This window comes from Coloeus monedula (assembly GCF_965178545.1).
Source record: "Coloeus monedula genome assembly, chromosome: 12".
NCBI lineage: Eukaryota > Metazoa > Chordata > Aves > Passeriformes > Corvidae > Coloeus > Coloeus monedula.
This window is the reverse complement of record NC_138792.1, coordinates 6,933,066-6,949,529: the sequence shown is the minus strand read 5'-3', so window position 1 is coordinate 6,949,529 and position 16,464 is coordinate 6,933,066. Positions and strand designations below refer to the sequence as shown.

The window sequence follows — 16,464 nt, the reverse complement described above, 5'->3', positions numbered from 1 at the left end:
GGAGCGGCTCGGCTCTCCCCCCTCTCCACTGCGATAAGGAAAATTCAACATTCCAGCTGCAAGGCTGCAAGGCCGAGGTGAGATTAACCCTTTTACTGCTGTGAAGAGCTGAAAACCTGAGGGAAGAGAGAGAGGAGATGCTTAAAGCTGAAATTCTGTTGTGAAGCTATGATATATCAGAGTATCCTGTTGTAATTTCATGAAGATATGGGGGGTGGAGTGTTCAACTCGTAAGCAAAAGCACCTGCGCTGAGATAGGCAGATGCTGACGCAGCTGTAATTTCATGAGAAGTTTGAACAAGGAGAGATGAACCAGATGAGGACTTTTGCTCCAAACGGGAAAGGAGAAAACCTCAGTACCTAGAGATGCTTCCAGAGATAGTCTTAATGATGAAGATGATGAAGACCCTTTGCTCCCAGGGAAGGAGAAGGGCCTCTGTTTTTGTTTCTGAATAGCTCAACCTTAAAATTGTACCCCAAGAAACTTCAAGAGTGGACCCTCGAAAGCAGTTGCGGGAAAAGCTGCAAGGGGGGGGAAAGGACTCACACGCAGGCAGAGAGACTCCTCTTCCTAAATGGACTGAACAATATTTGGAAGTGGGCGGCTGTCTCGTTGTGATAATGTTTTCATAGCATGAGCAAGAAGAGACTTCTCTTTCTAAATGGACTGAACAAGGTTATTATGGAAGTGGTAAACAGACTGAACATCTTAAGGGTTGTTTTTTCACATTGTCAGTGGGAGAAGGGAGGAAGGTGGGGGGAGGAGGAGAGTTCTGAAGGTGGTATAATTTTTTTCTTCCCTCTTTTAGAGTTGTTAATAAACTTCTTTATATTCTTTCAAGTTTGGTGCCTGCTTTGCATTTCTCCTAATTCTTATCTCACAGCAGATAAACAGTAATGAGTATTTTGGACCAAACCACTACACTCCCCCAAACAATATTTGCTTACACATTGCACAGAAATTTTGGAATATAGAAAACACTTAAACAAGAGCTGTAAAGTGTTGATTATAGGGTTTCTAATGACAGCCACACCAGAGCCCTGGCCCCAGGAGCTCTGGAAGGCCATACAGTAACACTTGCAGCAGGTAGAATACACAGGGTATGCAGAATGTTGAAAAAACAATTCTGGGCACTTGGGTCAGACCTTAAGATTCGTGTTTGGAGACAGTTTTTCTCTCTTGCCTCTGAACAATGGTCAACAAACACCTCAATGCCTTGAACAAATAAAATAATCTTCATTTCTAATGCTAGAACCTGACATTTTCTTCATCTGACTTCTGCAAGACTTGTGCCTGTATGACTGCTTTTAAATCAAAAAGAAATGTGAGAAATTCCTTGAGAACAAAAAGAGAAAAAGAAAAAAGAAAATACAAAAACCATTCTGGTCAGATTTTCCATCTATCCAAAGAAATTGTTACACCACTGACAAATCAATGTGGCAGGATCTACTGGTTAATTAAACAAATGTGACACTTTTACTGTGACAAGTTGAAAACACTCAAAAGTGCCACCTATCCACAGTGTGCATTCTTCTCAAACGTATATTAAAACCCATGTAGTGTAATAAGAAATTGAAAGGAACTTACGTATTCAATAAAAACATAATTATAAGCATAATTTGAAATGTACAGCTAAAATAGATTAGAAGTTCATAAGGTTTCTCAGAACATTAAATTCAATGACACACTTTCTTTAAAGAAATGTTAGAAATTCAGATAAGCCACAGTATGTAGCATAATTTTAAATATCTGATTGAGCCTTGCTTTTGCCCAATTATCACACCAGTAATTCCAGCTGAGGACATCAATGCATTTTGCTAACAATTAATTTAACTTCTAACAACGGCAGCGTGGGTGAGGTTCTATTTCACCGCTGCACAGAAGGAGACATAGTGGAGCAAAGGGGCATCTCAAGGTTATTCAGGAAGATTAAAGGTATGATGTTTTATCTGAGTCTAAGCATTCAAGCATTTATTGAGAGGGTGTTCAAAGACATGAGAAGATGAACCACACCAGTCTTTCACTTGCAGGTTTGAAGTGGTGTATTCAGAATATTCTGACAGCTGGAACAATCTCCACAGGCAAGAAGGAAACACCTTCAGAAAAAGCTCTGCTGACTATGGTGCATGACAGACCAAGGGCATGCAGCAAAGACATGAATTCTCCTCCTCAAAAGGCAGCTTCCAGAACTGTTCTCACTGCAGAATTGGAAGAACTTGAACTTAAGGCAGATGATGGCCACAGGGCTGCCTGCCCATGTCAGGCTGCTTCCAGAAACCTCATGGGGGCTGGCCAGTCTGACTGTGTGTCACCACATGATTCCTCCCAAGGAAAAGCCCACCTGCTTGTCCAAGGGGTCTCTCAGGAGGAAATAAAGTAAGTTTTGGTCCATACAGTTGGTGTCTGTATTCTTGCCTTAAGAAGAAATTAGGAGTGGCTTCAGTTAAACTTAGACTGCAGTGCACTAAAGAAAATGGCAACAAGCATTCCTGGTATCTGCTGTAACAGAACACTTTCACCCATCTCCTCAGAGCCCAACAATGAGATTCAAAGTTGAAACTTCAGGTTTGCTCCAGGTGTAAACTTTGACCTGTTCTCTTTACTTTACTTCGAGGACCACAAAGCAGTAATGCATTAAAAGTTGCAACATGTGGGTGTCGATAAAGCATAAAGGGGGAAACTGAGCATGCCTCAAGTACCTGGTGTCTTTTTGGTCCATCACTTTAATTTCTCTAGTCCTTCCCTTACATATGTTTCTTTTAACCACCAACTATTTTTTGACTGTCATGGCCATTAACTTCAGAGGAAAATGTCAAAACAGTAAGCTCTTGAATCTCTTTCTGAAGGTTTGTTTAGTTGCGTCTCCCAGTCCAGTCTTCCCTTGGACACTGCAAGTGTCCCAGCCTTTTCCTGGTCTGTTTCTCTTGACTAACTGTGATTAGGCTAACTTATCCTTCATCAACCCCATGGGTCTCCTCAGCAGTGCTGACTTATGGGGAAGCTTTCTACCAGGATTTAAACCCTGCAACACTTTCCCCCAGGGCTGCAAAAATGGAGCTCTTCCCATTTGTGAGAGAAAGAGCCACAGAAGATGTTACAGACATTTCAAACCAGAATTGTTTCTAAAGCATGCATTCATTTCAAAAAGCCTCACTCAATTTTAATATGTTTTCACTGTCTTCATTCTGTGCCTAAAGCAATTTGTTATGTAGAGTACACATTATTAATATATTTAAATGAAAGGTAACATTGCTAGCAGTTTAAACACTCAGTGGCCATATTTAACCATGTTTCACTTTGACAGGACAAGATGAAATAACAGAAATGATTAATCTGAAACCAGAGAAATATTCTACTACCTATATCTCAAAATAGGACTAGATTTTTTTGCTTAATGCTCTGTCAGTAAGCAGTGTAAGTGGAGTATGGGAGCTTCAGATGACTCTTCTGCTTGGCCACACTTCAGACTTTTTTCAGTCATTTTGGAATCAGCAGCAGCACTCTAGGACAGACACACAACAGGCTCTGAAGGTCTTAATCACGTTTTTATACAACATAAACTCATGCAGCCCACAAGGACCTTAGGGGAGGATAGATGGTACAGCTAGAGCCAAACACTGTAACACTGTAAGAGTGTTTAAATTTTTCCATCCAGTTTAGCACTTGAGGCCTTTTTCTGTTCATGGAGCATACAAAAGGTCAGAGTTGATCTTACATGCCAGATTCCTTGGGTCTGTTTTCTTTCGCACTTTCACTCCAAGATAAAGGAGTTACTCTTTATTTACAAGGATGAAAAGGGATGGGAATTCAGGTCCCATGGGTCTCCAAATCGGGAGTAGGAATCTTAGTTTTATGACATTCTCCACTCAACTGCAAGACTCCACCAAATTGTTTTCCCACATTTTTTGTCTCTTTCACTTATTCCTGGAACTGCAACCTTAGTAGTTTTTGGAAAAGTAGTATCTAAAATAACCAATGCTTTCAAGTGCTGCAGAGAGTGCATCTGATCTTCCACATGGGTTGCAAAACTTACTATCTTTTCCTCTAAGACAATGGCTTTGCTTCAATTACTTTCTTGTTTGAACTGGCTTTAAAACCATTACTTCGTATAGTCTCATAAAAAGTAATTATTTTTATCATAACAGAGTACTTAATCAGAGTGAGGATGCTGAGCATGTAACATAGCAATACATACTGGATTGTTTCTGAGCTGACTGTCTATGAGGGAGAGAAACTACATGTGGTTGTTTTGGTGCAAAAGAGATGCTAAAGAGCTAGGAAGACAAACTTCACTTCTTCACTGGCAGTCATTCACTTATCATTTATCATGGGAGTACTTTGTTTCTCTTCAGGAGCAGCAGTACATGTCCGAACTCTTGTGATGTCAGCTCACTTTACAGTAATTTTAGTAGCAATGGTAAATTTGGCAATGATGGCAGAACTATGTAATACTACTGAAATCAGCAATATTTCAATTTGGCAGTACAAAAATATGTGTTAAAATGTTATGGTAAAGGAGATAAGAAAACAGAATTGAACAGTGAGTTTGAAATAGGTGCACAGCAATCTCTCTTGCTTTTCCTGAATACCTTTTGTAATCTTTTTTTATTGTTACAGTGTAGACAGACTGCAATAGACCCACATAATAATCAGATTTTACATTTCAAAGTTCTTTGCTAAATAATTTATTTAATACTGCTATGAAAATAAAACCTTTATTTGATAAATGTACCTGCAAGCTGGAATCAGACCTTGCTTGTCTGTCCTGACAAAGGTCTAATCTTTTGCTGCATTACATCTTGAAGAGGCATTTATCCCTGTAACAGGCAGGTGCAGCACACCAGCTTTGGAATACAGGAAACTCTGCACACCCACGCGCATTTGTCAGATCAGGCAGTCAGCCTTTCCTCCCCGTCACCTCCCCAGCAGCACGCAGTCTGCCTTGCCTTCAGCTGGCAGCACAAAGCAGATTTATACCACACATCTACATCACAAGAGCATCACTCCCCTCACGTGTAACCCGTGCCGTGCCAGCCGTGCAAGCCCCCAGGGGCCCACAAAACATCTGCCTCAACCAAGCACTCGGCTTCGACTCGTGCCAGCTTCCCACTCTGCCCAAAGTTAGCTCTGAGCTTCAGATGTGCTGCACCCTCAAGTTAATGCAGACAGCTTTGGCATAGTGCTCCTGAGGTGCTTTTCTCATGGGTGCCACCATAATGTTGTCACTGTAAAGGGGAATGGCCAAAAATTTGGATAATCCTGTTCTGCCACGGTCAGGTGCAGCACATGGGGGCCAAGGGTGTGCTCTAGGCTGGGAAGACCTGAGACTGCCTTCTCCAGCTCCCAAGGAGCCTTCTGCACTCCCAGCTTATACCAGGCTGTCCTCACATGACTTCAACTATTGATCTCATCCTTCCTGTGTGTATACTGGACAGTGCACAAAATGCTGGGAAAAGGCCTCCTTTGACCTTCCTGGAATTGTTGCTGAATGCTTATGGTGATAATGTTTGTGGTGATACTGAGACCAGAATTGAGCTGATCACCTACCAAACCAGGAAGGAGCTGTTCTCAAAGAAATACTCACCATTTCCATTTTCTGGAGCGAGACCACATCTAGACAGTCATCAGAGCAAAGAACTGGTCTCTGCTTTTATGTATACCTAAAGTAATGCAGAGGTAACTCCTTTTTATTTAATAGCAGCAGCAACATAAGTGGAGCTGCTGCCAATTTATACCAGTGTGGGAGGAAGAAGAATTCAATGAACTCAAATGAGATCAGAGGTCAGTGGAATTACCCCTTGATTTATATTGATGTGAGAGCAGAAACTGGTTCTGCCTCCATTGAGAAAATGCTGATAAAAAGCTTGAAAATGCAATGGCTTAGAAATTGCTAAGAAATTAATTGGTTTTATCCATCCAAATCTTTGTGTACATAAACAAAGTCTGAAGGAAAAAAACAACTCTCAAAGCAAGCTATTACCCGTTCTTTGCACGCTTTCAAAGGCTTCACGCCAGAGCAGGGACAAAGGCCACAGATCCACATTTACACGTGGGTTAACTTTTCAATCCATTTTTTCATTTCAATAGAAATAATAAATCACCTTATCCAGGAGAAAGAAGCAGCTTGACACAAAACATACGGTGCTAGGCTATTTTTATAGCACACCTAAGACGTATAGGGATTCATTTATTTACTCAGCTATTTAAAAGTGGCTACTCTTACTCATTCTCTGGACAGCTAAATGCCAGGTTGCTAAGTTACTGTTACTTGACATCATCTCCTCCCCAACGTGTTCCCACATTTGACAGGTTCACATGATTTACTAGGCCAGTCAGCTCGTTATTCACTTGTCCAATGACATCTAGATAATCATTTTAAATTCACATCATGTCCTCCCCAGCAAGCCCCCAGACTCCACATGAAAATATTTAAACTACCCGTCAGCTACTAAGTGCATTTGTAACCACACTGGACAGCGTACCTGTATTTTTCAAATTACAATTATTATAATTAGGTTTAGCATCATTCTTCAATGTTGGTTTGTATTTTAGAAGAGAAAACAATTATTGAGGGGCAAATAATGGGCTGTATCTGTTACAGTCTAATTTTGCTATGTGAACAGCTCACTTCAGCTGTGGGTGAGATATTAAATCTGTTAGTGCTTTCAATTGGCATGAGGAACGTGATTCTACACATAATTTGCAGAGTCAAGGGCATTTTCACCTGCTGATCAATTTACATATTCTCCAATGTCATTAGACAGGAGCTAGTCATCAGAAGACGACCATACAAATTACAGACTTTGCTCATTTAACTCCAGTCATTTTTACACTTACTACAATCTGAACTATATTTGGGATCTGTTTTGCTTCCTGACTAGACAGCTTCTAATTAGTATCACAGCTGTCCACATAACATCAGAAGTCCATCTAGTTACTTGAAGCCTTCCTACAGTGAATATGCACGTACAAGAATTCTTTTGTTCCTCTAAGCAGGGATGGATTTCCAGACAGCAGTGCCTGCCCAGATGGTTACGACACAGCCGTGAAAGCTGCAGTGCACAGACCAGAGCCTGGCTGCTGCTGGATTCTGTCCAATGGATTGCCTGAACACCCAGCCCAAACGTCCAATTTACACTGCGAGTCCTCCAGAAAATTTAGTTAAATAACATTTCCTTTCTCCCCTGTGCAATGTTGTGTGCCTATCAACTCTTTAGCCAGAGGTAAACCAACGCTAAGGAAGGTCCCTTCTGTGCTCTCCACAGATAGGAAAAGGATCACTGCTTGTTCACCCTCAGTGTCACCTACACACCCCCTTTGCCTGGGCCAGCATATGGTTCACATCACATGCAGTGACAGCAAGGCACACTGATGTAAAGCACTGGTACAAGTGGCACAAGTAACAGCTTTGGAGACTGGTTTTAAATGTCAGCTCTCCCGCCCCATCTGCACTTTGGATCACAACATTTCAATGAACTCATTTTTCAATGGATGTACATAGCAAGTGACAACTTAATTTAAATCCATATTAATAAAATGTGAGTTACACACACATACTTTTAATTGCCTGTCTTCCATATTCCACACTTTCAAAACCATTGCATTGGCTTGGGAAAAAAAAAAAAAAACCCAAACATTTTGGAACAGAAGAACGTGTTGACCACCAGGTATTTTCCTTTATCATTCAGTTTGGTATTAGCAACTTGTATTAAATGCAATCTGTGCTATCACTACTGTTTGGCCTCAGTTATATAAGACATGATGATGATGATTATTATTACTATTATTTATTATTATTTTTCACAACCATCTCAGCCATTCTGGTTAGAAAAGTAAAATCAACAGGAGACTGGTCTGCCATTAACCTTTGGCTGTAGTATTGGGAGCAGTCCTTAAAGCATTTACACAAGATGACATAAGTAGCTAAGTGTTTCAGGAAATCTAAAGGACTGTGAAATTTTGTCTCTGAAGACTCAGGGGTCTGAATGGAGTCAAGACCTTTCCCCTCACTCAGTTGAAAATTTTAGAATATAAATTCAATTAAACCTTTTTTTTCCAAGATGGAAAAAAAAAAATAATAAGACAGATTAGGAATTAGAATCCCCTACAATTACAGAAACCATTAATCAAGTTCAGTTTGAAAAAAGAGTGGTGTAAAATCAGAGGTCACAGATCTTTGCAGGAGTACCTCTTCCTTGTAAAGCCTAGCAAAGAAACCCTTGAGAGTTACTGTGTCTTTCTGAGGGATGGAACTGAATTAAATCACTAAATTCCCCAACTCGAAAAGCCAAAACGAATCAGAAACAAAAACAGAAAAAAAGGGCAAACTTCAAGGTATGCATTGGTCCAAGGGAGGGAGGCTGGCAGGCAGAACACCCTTCCCCAGCCCTTTAGGGAGCACAGCTTGGCAGCACACATGGCCCAGAGCAGAAACTGCCAGGGGTTGCCAGTGGTCTGGAGGGGCAAAATGCACAATTACAGCCCAGCTGTCCACCTTTGGGGCTTGACTCTCTTGGAATCCTTTGTGTTTACCTCTGTAACACCCCTGACAGGACAGAAATGTGAATAACCTGTTTTTTTTACCGAGGGAGCTGAGACCCATACTCCCAAAAGTTAATCAGAGCCTATGTAAATGGCCCTGAAAGGCCAAAAAGTACCTGTCAGGGCTGGAAACTTAATCTAGATTCTCAAAGTGCAAATTTCTGCTGAAATCAAGGGTCATTCTTTCATGTGGAGCAGCCAGCCTTAATCTTCTGACATGGGGTTTCCATGGGGAGCCCAAAGACTGGATTTTGACCACTGCTGGGCATCACATTCCCTTACTTATTTTCTCTCCATTGCCTGTCAAGTAGAATATGATACCCTGCATGCAGCGAAAACACATTTCCTGCTAGCTTGTTCTGCAGCATAAATTTGAGAAGAACAAAGTAAAACCCTGACAAAACCCAGGTACCTCTACTGCCAGGTGTGCTTCAGCACCACACGCAGTTGGAATCCTGAGCTGCTGCCCTGAGGGCCTCCAGCTGGGGCTGGGGTCTGCTGGGTCTTTCTGGGCAGTCCCACAGCAGCTCTGTGGTTGCTGTGCTCACCCAGGCAGGGCTGTACAGCCCAGTGCAGGCAGGTTAGCAAAGGCTGCAGGCAGCCTGTGGCTACCCAGAACAGCCCAACTCTGCCCCAAGGGCACAGAGACCCCGTGAAGCAGCACCAAACCACCCTCCTGCACATGGGAGGGAGAACCCCAGGGGAACCACGGCTGAGGTCCACGTGCCAAGACTGTATCTGCACCCCATCACAGGTGTTACGTGCTCAAGATGCCTTCTGGCTATGGCAGTGGCTCTGGTGGACAGGTTTATTCCAGGCTGGGCACAGGGGATGCCTCTGGGCACCTGCAGCTTTAGTCCAGGACGATCTGCTGGTTTGTATGCCTTCTTCCCATGCCCATTACATGTCTTGTGAGAGAGATCCCCAGAGACATGGAAACCTGCTAAATTCCTGCTCTCTCCACCCCAAGAGTGCCCCAAGTTCAGTGGCCCACTGGTGGCAGGAGCGGGGATTCTGCAGTTCATCCCCATCCTCCAAAGGCAACAGAAAGTCCTGCTCCAATCTCAACAGGTTTCAAAAGGAAGCCCAGCATATTGTGCTTGTTTGTTGACTCAAATTACAGTCATGGGGTAGGAAATAGGGTCACCACTCTTGATTAGAAAAAAGACATTTCTGTTTCCCGTGATTAATGCGCACTGTTCCCACATTAAAACTGTCACCTGGATGATTGATCCCTGAAATTCACCACATCACATTTTCTTTTGATGCTGTTTACTGAAAACAACTGCTTTCCCCAGCCAACAAGTCATTCATTCCAAATATAGTAATGAACCTAACTGAAATATATAAAGAGGGGAAGAAGACACTGAAAATGTACCAAGTATCTTGCACAGCCTTTCAACATTTCCTTTGCTTTTGCTCCCTTAGTGTTCTGTAGGTAATAAATCTCTGCTCACTTTGAAGGTTGAAAGTAAATGTTATTTATTTCCTTGCATTCATTGCTCCTGTGTGCTTATGCAGGATCTTCTCCCTTACTGCAGGTCTGCATGAGCATGCCTGCCTGCTGCCTCAACACACTTATGCCAACCCATAAGGACATCTAGAGCAGCCCAAGACAATGTGTGTTCACAAAGCAGGAGCAAGGTTTCCAAACTATTTAACTCCAAATTGCAGTGAATAGTGAGAAGCTTATTTTACTTTAAAAGGAAGAGTAAGTGTTTGCAAGCAAGTTGGCATGACTGTTACACATGATTTCAGGTCTGGGGAAGTCTGCAGCACTACCTCCCAGTTATAAGGATATGGCTGGCACAAATTCCCACTGAAATTTTATCCCTTCTACATCTAAAACCAGCAGGCTGGCTGGCAATCTCAGGGAGGTAGCTCTGATAGATGGGAAACTCAACCCATGAGGACAGAAACCTAAATCTGAGAGAGGGACTAGTGGGTTGCAAAACTGCCCCCAGGCAAATCTCACTGCCAACAGGGAACCCCAGAGTTGGGGGGTCTGAAGAAAAGCCCATCTTACACCTGAAGTAAGGCATATAATTTGTGCACACTCCCTTTTTATTACATGATCTTGTTGCAATTAAGCCATTCTCAGTTTGGAGTTGCAATTTTCTGTATTCAATCACTGACCAAAGACCACAGAAAAAACGTCTGTAAGTCTTTAACAAAACCATGAATGATGAGTAATTGTAGTCTGGGGGAAGGAGGTAGACTGTAGGTCAGTTTGTGAGTGAGAGAATTAAGGCAACTCTACCTCAGGGTAGGAGAGAAACGTGTCCTGGATAGACTCAGAGACTGAGAGCTTGAAAAGAGCAGGAACATGTGTAAATCCTGACTCAAACAAGCTGACCAATGCAGAGTATTAGGTGAACTGATCTTAATAAGGAGCACCCTGGGCCTACCCCTTGTCTGTGTCTCTTAATACAGACCCATTGATATGTTATTATTTGACTACAGTGTTAAAGACAGCCCTATAAGCCCTCTCCTTGGAAGATGAAAATAACAGCACTACAATTATACAGGAGATAAAAAAGCAAAGGGTATTACTTACCCGCAGTATTTCTTCCACACAGCTGGAGTCATTGGGAAGGGCAACCTAGGTTTAAAGAAAAAAAAGAAATGTTTAGTCAGGTGCTGGATGCAAAGTTCAGTGACTACAACCACACAGGTGAACAGCTAACAAGCAACTGCCTCTGTTTGAAGACTGCTGTATCCATGCTTGCTGCCTACCAAATTTTCCAGTTCAGATCAACATAAATCATCAGCAGGACCCATTTTGTCAAAAGTTGTTTTTTTCTTCCACGCTGCTTTGTGTTACTAACAACAGTTTTGAAGCAATAAAGTACTCTGATTTCCTCACAGTTGAGAACTGGCAGTGGAATTGCCTGAAACTTCTGTAATTGAAGAAGATCCCACTGTTACTCCTATCGGCAGCCTTCAGAGAGAGGGCGAGGTTTGGTTTAACTTGCCACATGCTGCAGCAAAGGACAGAGGTGATACCTGTTAGGAGAAAGCTGTTATCATCAACTATCTTATCCTACAGCTTAATAGGCTAACAGCCCAGACAGCTCTTAAAACTTAAATACATACTGTAGTAAAATACTGGTTGGACTATAAGGGTGGTTGCTGATTTTGTTGTCCCTCACTCCATCAGCCTGTTGCAGGTTCAGTGTCCTCTGCAGCCTGCACAGCACACAGGTATCCACCTCAAGAGGCCTGACAGCTGCTCCTTCTCCCCTCAGAAAAACGATATTTACCTCTGCACCCAAGCACAACCACGCACATGATGATGCTGCTAAAATATTCCAATTGAAAATACTTGTTAAATGGTACTTACAGCATCTGCCACAATCCCTCATTCCAAGGATACGAAAGAGCACAAAATCTTTAAACTGTGAACAATTACAGAAACAACAGGCAGATGTGACCTGTATATACAACCATTCTGTGGCACTTGTAGGTAGCTATGGTGGCTTTTATCACAGGGTAAAGCAGGAGAGGAAGAGACAATATTCAGGAAGGTACCAAAGCACAGGTAAGTCCTCTGTGCCATAAATATTCAGTGAGACTTTTCTGCCTGATTCTTCTACCTTATTGCCCTTAGTAACTAGTTTGGTGAAAGATACTCATGACTAAACTTAATCCCTGTCATCCTAATCTGCTATAGAGCTTGACCAAAAGCAGCAACCATGGCCTTCTGCCTGCATTTCAGCCAGCACTAAGCTTCAAGAATAAATCCACACAGCTACAAAAGTCAAAGACCACAGAGACCTCTTAGATCACCAAGCTCATGCTCTGCTAATGTAGCACATTTTCCCCGTATCTTCTAGTACTATGGCTAGTCTGACCCAAAAAATGTAGGGAAATGGGTCTCCCATCCCTTCCGTTAATAAAATTTGGAGTGTTGTAAACTACTTGGTACTTTCTTTAAAATGGTTAAAATTTTGTTTTCAGTGTCACCTCAGGTTTTTTGTAGAGCTCTTCCTACTACTGGAAGTAATTCATTACTTCCCTTCACATTTACACTATACAGAGACATGCAGAATTATACTCCATTTTTCTCAAATGCTGTATTTTCAACTTTTACGTTCTTTCCTGATAAACAAGATTTTCCTCCCCTTTGGCTTATTTCATCACTGTTCTCTGAATTCCCAACAGTTCACCAGTATCTTGGTAAAGGATTACACAAGTGAATATGATGACACCACAGGGATATTAGTGATTTTTATCTATTAAAGATTATAATTTTCCACAATATCACTTTAAAACTGCCAAACAACCAAAAAAAGAGCCTTACCTCTTGTCCCCAGTTTCTACTCAGCTCAAATTACCTAACAAGCCTGGCTCAGAACTGCCAGTGGGTGGTCAGCATGAACTGCAACAGGCATGCCGTCCATCTTTACACCACAGGACTTGGACTTCATGAGACTTCCTTCATCTCCCTCCTTTTCACTTAAATCACTATTTTCCCTCTCAATACCTTTTAAGTTCTCTGCTAATCTGTTTTCCATTCCTCAGACCAGCTCCCCATTCAGTGAGAAATATGGTTAATCAAAAGGTTAGCAAGCAGGGGTATTACTGCACCGTGCAGTGGGACAGAACATGTGTCTCTAATACACGCCTCATTTTTCTTGTTGAAAAACTAATACGTTAGAATATGAGAAAACAAAACAAATAGTCCCCCAAAAGCTTACAGTGTACACATCAACCACAAAATTTCTCACCACAGAAACAGGAGCAGCCCAAAATCTGGCTCAGTGAGTCAGACTAGGAAGAGTGAGAGCAGCAGAGGTACAGAAGCTCTCTTTATTTAACACCCTTCCCTACCATTACACATGCCAGCTGTAATGGTTAGCCAAAGTACCACATGTATTTCTTTGTTTAGAGAAGGGATGACTGTGTCCCAATACAGGACATGTATGTTCTTAGCTGTCTCACAGTCCTCTCCCAGTTCACAGTCCTGTTTATGTTACTTCAGAACTAATGATGATAATAACAATAAACATACCATTTTACTTTTAATGAAGCCCACTATATATTATGCAACCGCAACCAGCTTCTGCTGGCAGCACTTGCTAATAACTTTAAATGCTCATGCATCAATTTAATTGTGTTAATGGCAAAGAAGATTTTAATGGCTTGACAGAACTTTTGTTCCCTTTGGCACTGCTTTGTTTTGAATCACTGGTATTAAAGCACTGCAAGATGTCAGAGTGCTGTGATTGTCATATAGGGAGATCCAAGTAGGAGCAAGCACAAAGAGGAAAACATTTAGATTGATGCAAACATTAAAAGAATAATTATTACAACATGGCTATCAGAGAGAAGATCAATGTAAGAGTCTTTCAGTACATTACTATTAATGGATTTCTAAAGAAATGAGACCATTTTTCTAAATTCATGCTGCAGTTGCACATTCTAAGAGACTTGAAAGGCACAGATCTATTAGAAATTTAGTCTGTCTTGGAAAAAAAAAAAAAAAGAAAGAACAACCTCTCAACCTTTCAAAGTGTGAATTAAAAATTGCGAGTTTAATTGTCCATGAACACTTGCATTCAGCTAACAAGTGCGAGCGGGCCCACATGGCACACCATGGCATCCAAGCAGAGATTCACTGGGACAGAATGAAACTGAGCAGATACAATATTCATCACTTTCTCAAGTGCTAGCGCTACAGCAAATTGTTATTAGAATTGCCATTAATAAATTGCCACGTTCCTCCTGTAGTTTAGCCAAGATTGGACATTCATCCCATACTACTACTCTCCTAATCTAATAAAAATCAAGCATTTTAGGGTCCATTATGTGATTCTCCATCCCCTCTCTCTCCTCTTCAGCTTTCGTCACTAATCAGAGTCTAAAAAGGAGGGCACAGCTTGCACTTGTGCATGCTTTTGGTGCTTTTCTTCCTTTGTGAGCAGCATGGTCTAACTCAGCTGAAAGGGCAGATTCCAGGAATTCGGCTTCTGCAAGACCAAGTGGTTGCAATTCACATCATGAGCTCTTCTCTCGGCTGGCAGTGCATTCACAAACCCCACACTGAAGAACAGTGAATGCTACACAAGCTGCAGACTGACGTCCTGAGGTAATAAAACTTCAATCAAAGCAAGAAGATTTCACAACAGCAACATGCTACACTGAACTCATCTTCCAATTTCCTTTTAATCTGGCAAAACTCTTTTGCATCAAAAAGCTTCATGTTTACTTTTAAATATTGCTTGCTAAAACAAAAGTGAAAAGAGAAAAGGAAAGGTCAGATGGTCAAAATATTCCACCTAATACAAGCCAGTATTCTACAGTTTTCTTCACTTTTTGGTCTCACAGGAGAGAGGAGAGAGCTTCAATGATGTGGAACCAAAGGTTTAATGTATGGCTTGGGTGGCTCAGTGCTGAACTTTAAAGGGAGGGAAGGAGGGCAGAAATCTAAGAGTGAGGGAACAGTAGCCTTTAATGTTATACAGATCAAATGACATTGGGTGAATGGTTACAGTATCTGATGAGTCACGTTGGTCTAACCTTCCATTTATTCATTCTAAAGTTCCTTGACTACTCTTACCTCCTGGACAATTTTTAACCTGCATGAGATCAGATTTTGTTTTCGTGGCACAGAAATATCATATAAAGACTCTTTTCCCTGTAATTTACATCCAATAGCAGACATTTCTCAGAAATGTTAGCAACACAATCTTCCAACAGACTTGTGAGAATAGTTCTGAAAATTCAAATGTAGTGCCATAAAGCAGAAATACAGCATGAATAATGTCTTTGCCGGAATTGACCGACTACATTTTCATCTGGATAAACTGTTCATGAACAATCCCCCCGGTTTTATTGACACGCAATTGGCATTCAACAAGTAATCTCTTCTTCCTATCTTTGTTTTACTGAATAGATAAGTGTAGCATGTAAAATGAATGTAGGAGCCCACTCATTTCTTGCACATGAGCACCTATGTGCTTATACATCAAGAGCTCAGCTTTCCTTGTCATCTCCTTTATCAAGGAATCCATTTTGACTCTGGGGAAATGAAACTCATGCTACTGTTTACTCCTTCGAACACAAATTGATTTTTCACTTGCCAGCATAAAAAGATCCAGTGCATGAGCCTTGATTGATCATTTCCAGTGTGCACCACACAGTGATAAGAGGAAAACACTTAGAAAACCAGAAAGAGCAAAACGAGGACAGTCAGCACAAGCCTTGTCCTCTGAGTGCCTCCAGCTCCTGCCAGGCTTCCCATTAAGAGAGAATGCTTGGTTTTTCTGATTTTTGGTGATTAATATGAGAGGGAAATGGATGGGGCAGTACTACAAATAGCAGAGTTTCCAGATACAACACATTGGACTCGATGATCTTTGAACATCCTTCCAAACCTATATGAATCTATGGTTCAAGTCTCGCTATATGCTCATTACAAATCTAAGAACATGCAATACTTCACCTGCATGTGGAGCACGCACCCATGTCCTTCCATCACCATCTCTCCTTTGACTGCCATCAGTATTTTCTTGCACACTCAGGCTTCATTTCCCCACTTTAGTTGCTCCCAACGTTCCCCTCAGCTGCCATCTGACTACACATTTCTTCTCCTGAGAAGATTGTTCCACATTTACTTCAAGTAAAGTTCACACCGCTGCTCAGAGCTGCCTGTTCAAACCTCCTTGGATTGTTTCACAGCTCATGATTCTGTTTCCTGTCTCAATACTGTGTCCAAAAAGTGTCACTCATGTTAAAGACACCTGGAATAGACGCCAACTAATCTCACTAGCTGGGAGGCTCTTGGCCCTTCCCTTACTAACTTTAGTGCAAATGTGTCAGAATGGGAGCAGCAAAAGAGCAAGGAATGAATATTGCAACCTGATGGTAGTTTTTTTCTGGTGTATTTGATATTTGTGGAGATAACACCAACATGCTTT

At 41.6% G+C, this 16,464-nt stretch overlaps 1 protein-coding gene across 2 annotated transcripts in view; it reads right to left on the bottom strand.

The window, feature by feature from the left end:
* The window catches only part of AFF2 (ALF transcription elongation factor 2), a gene marked incomplete at its 5' end in the record, with an annotated part of 331,468 nt that overhangs the window by 141,934 nt on the left and 173,070 nt on the right, over nucleotides 1-16,464 (bottom strand). For both annotated transcript variants that reach the window (XM_082289316.1, XM_082289317.1), the window contains one exon: nucleotides 11,100-11,144. In XM_082289316.1, the coding sequence (XP_082145442.1) occupies nucleotides 11,100-11,144 (45 nt within the window). The remainder of the gene's footprint in view (nucleotides 1-11,099; nucleotides 11,145-16,464) is intronic.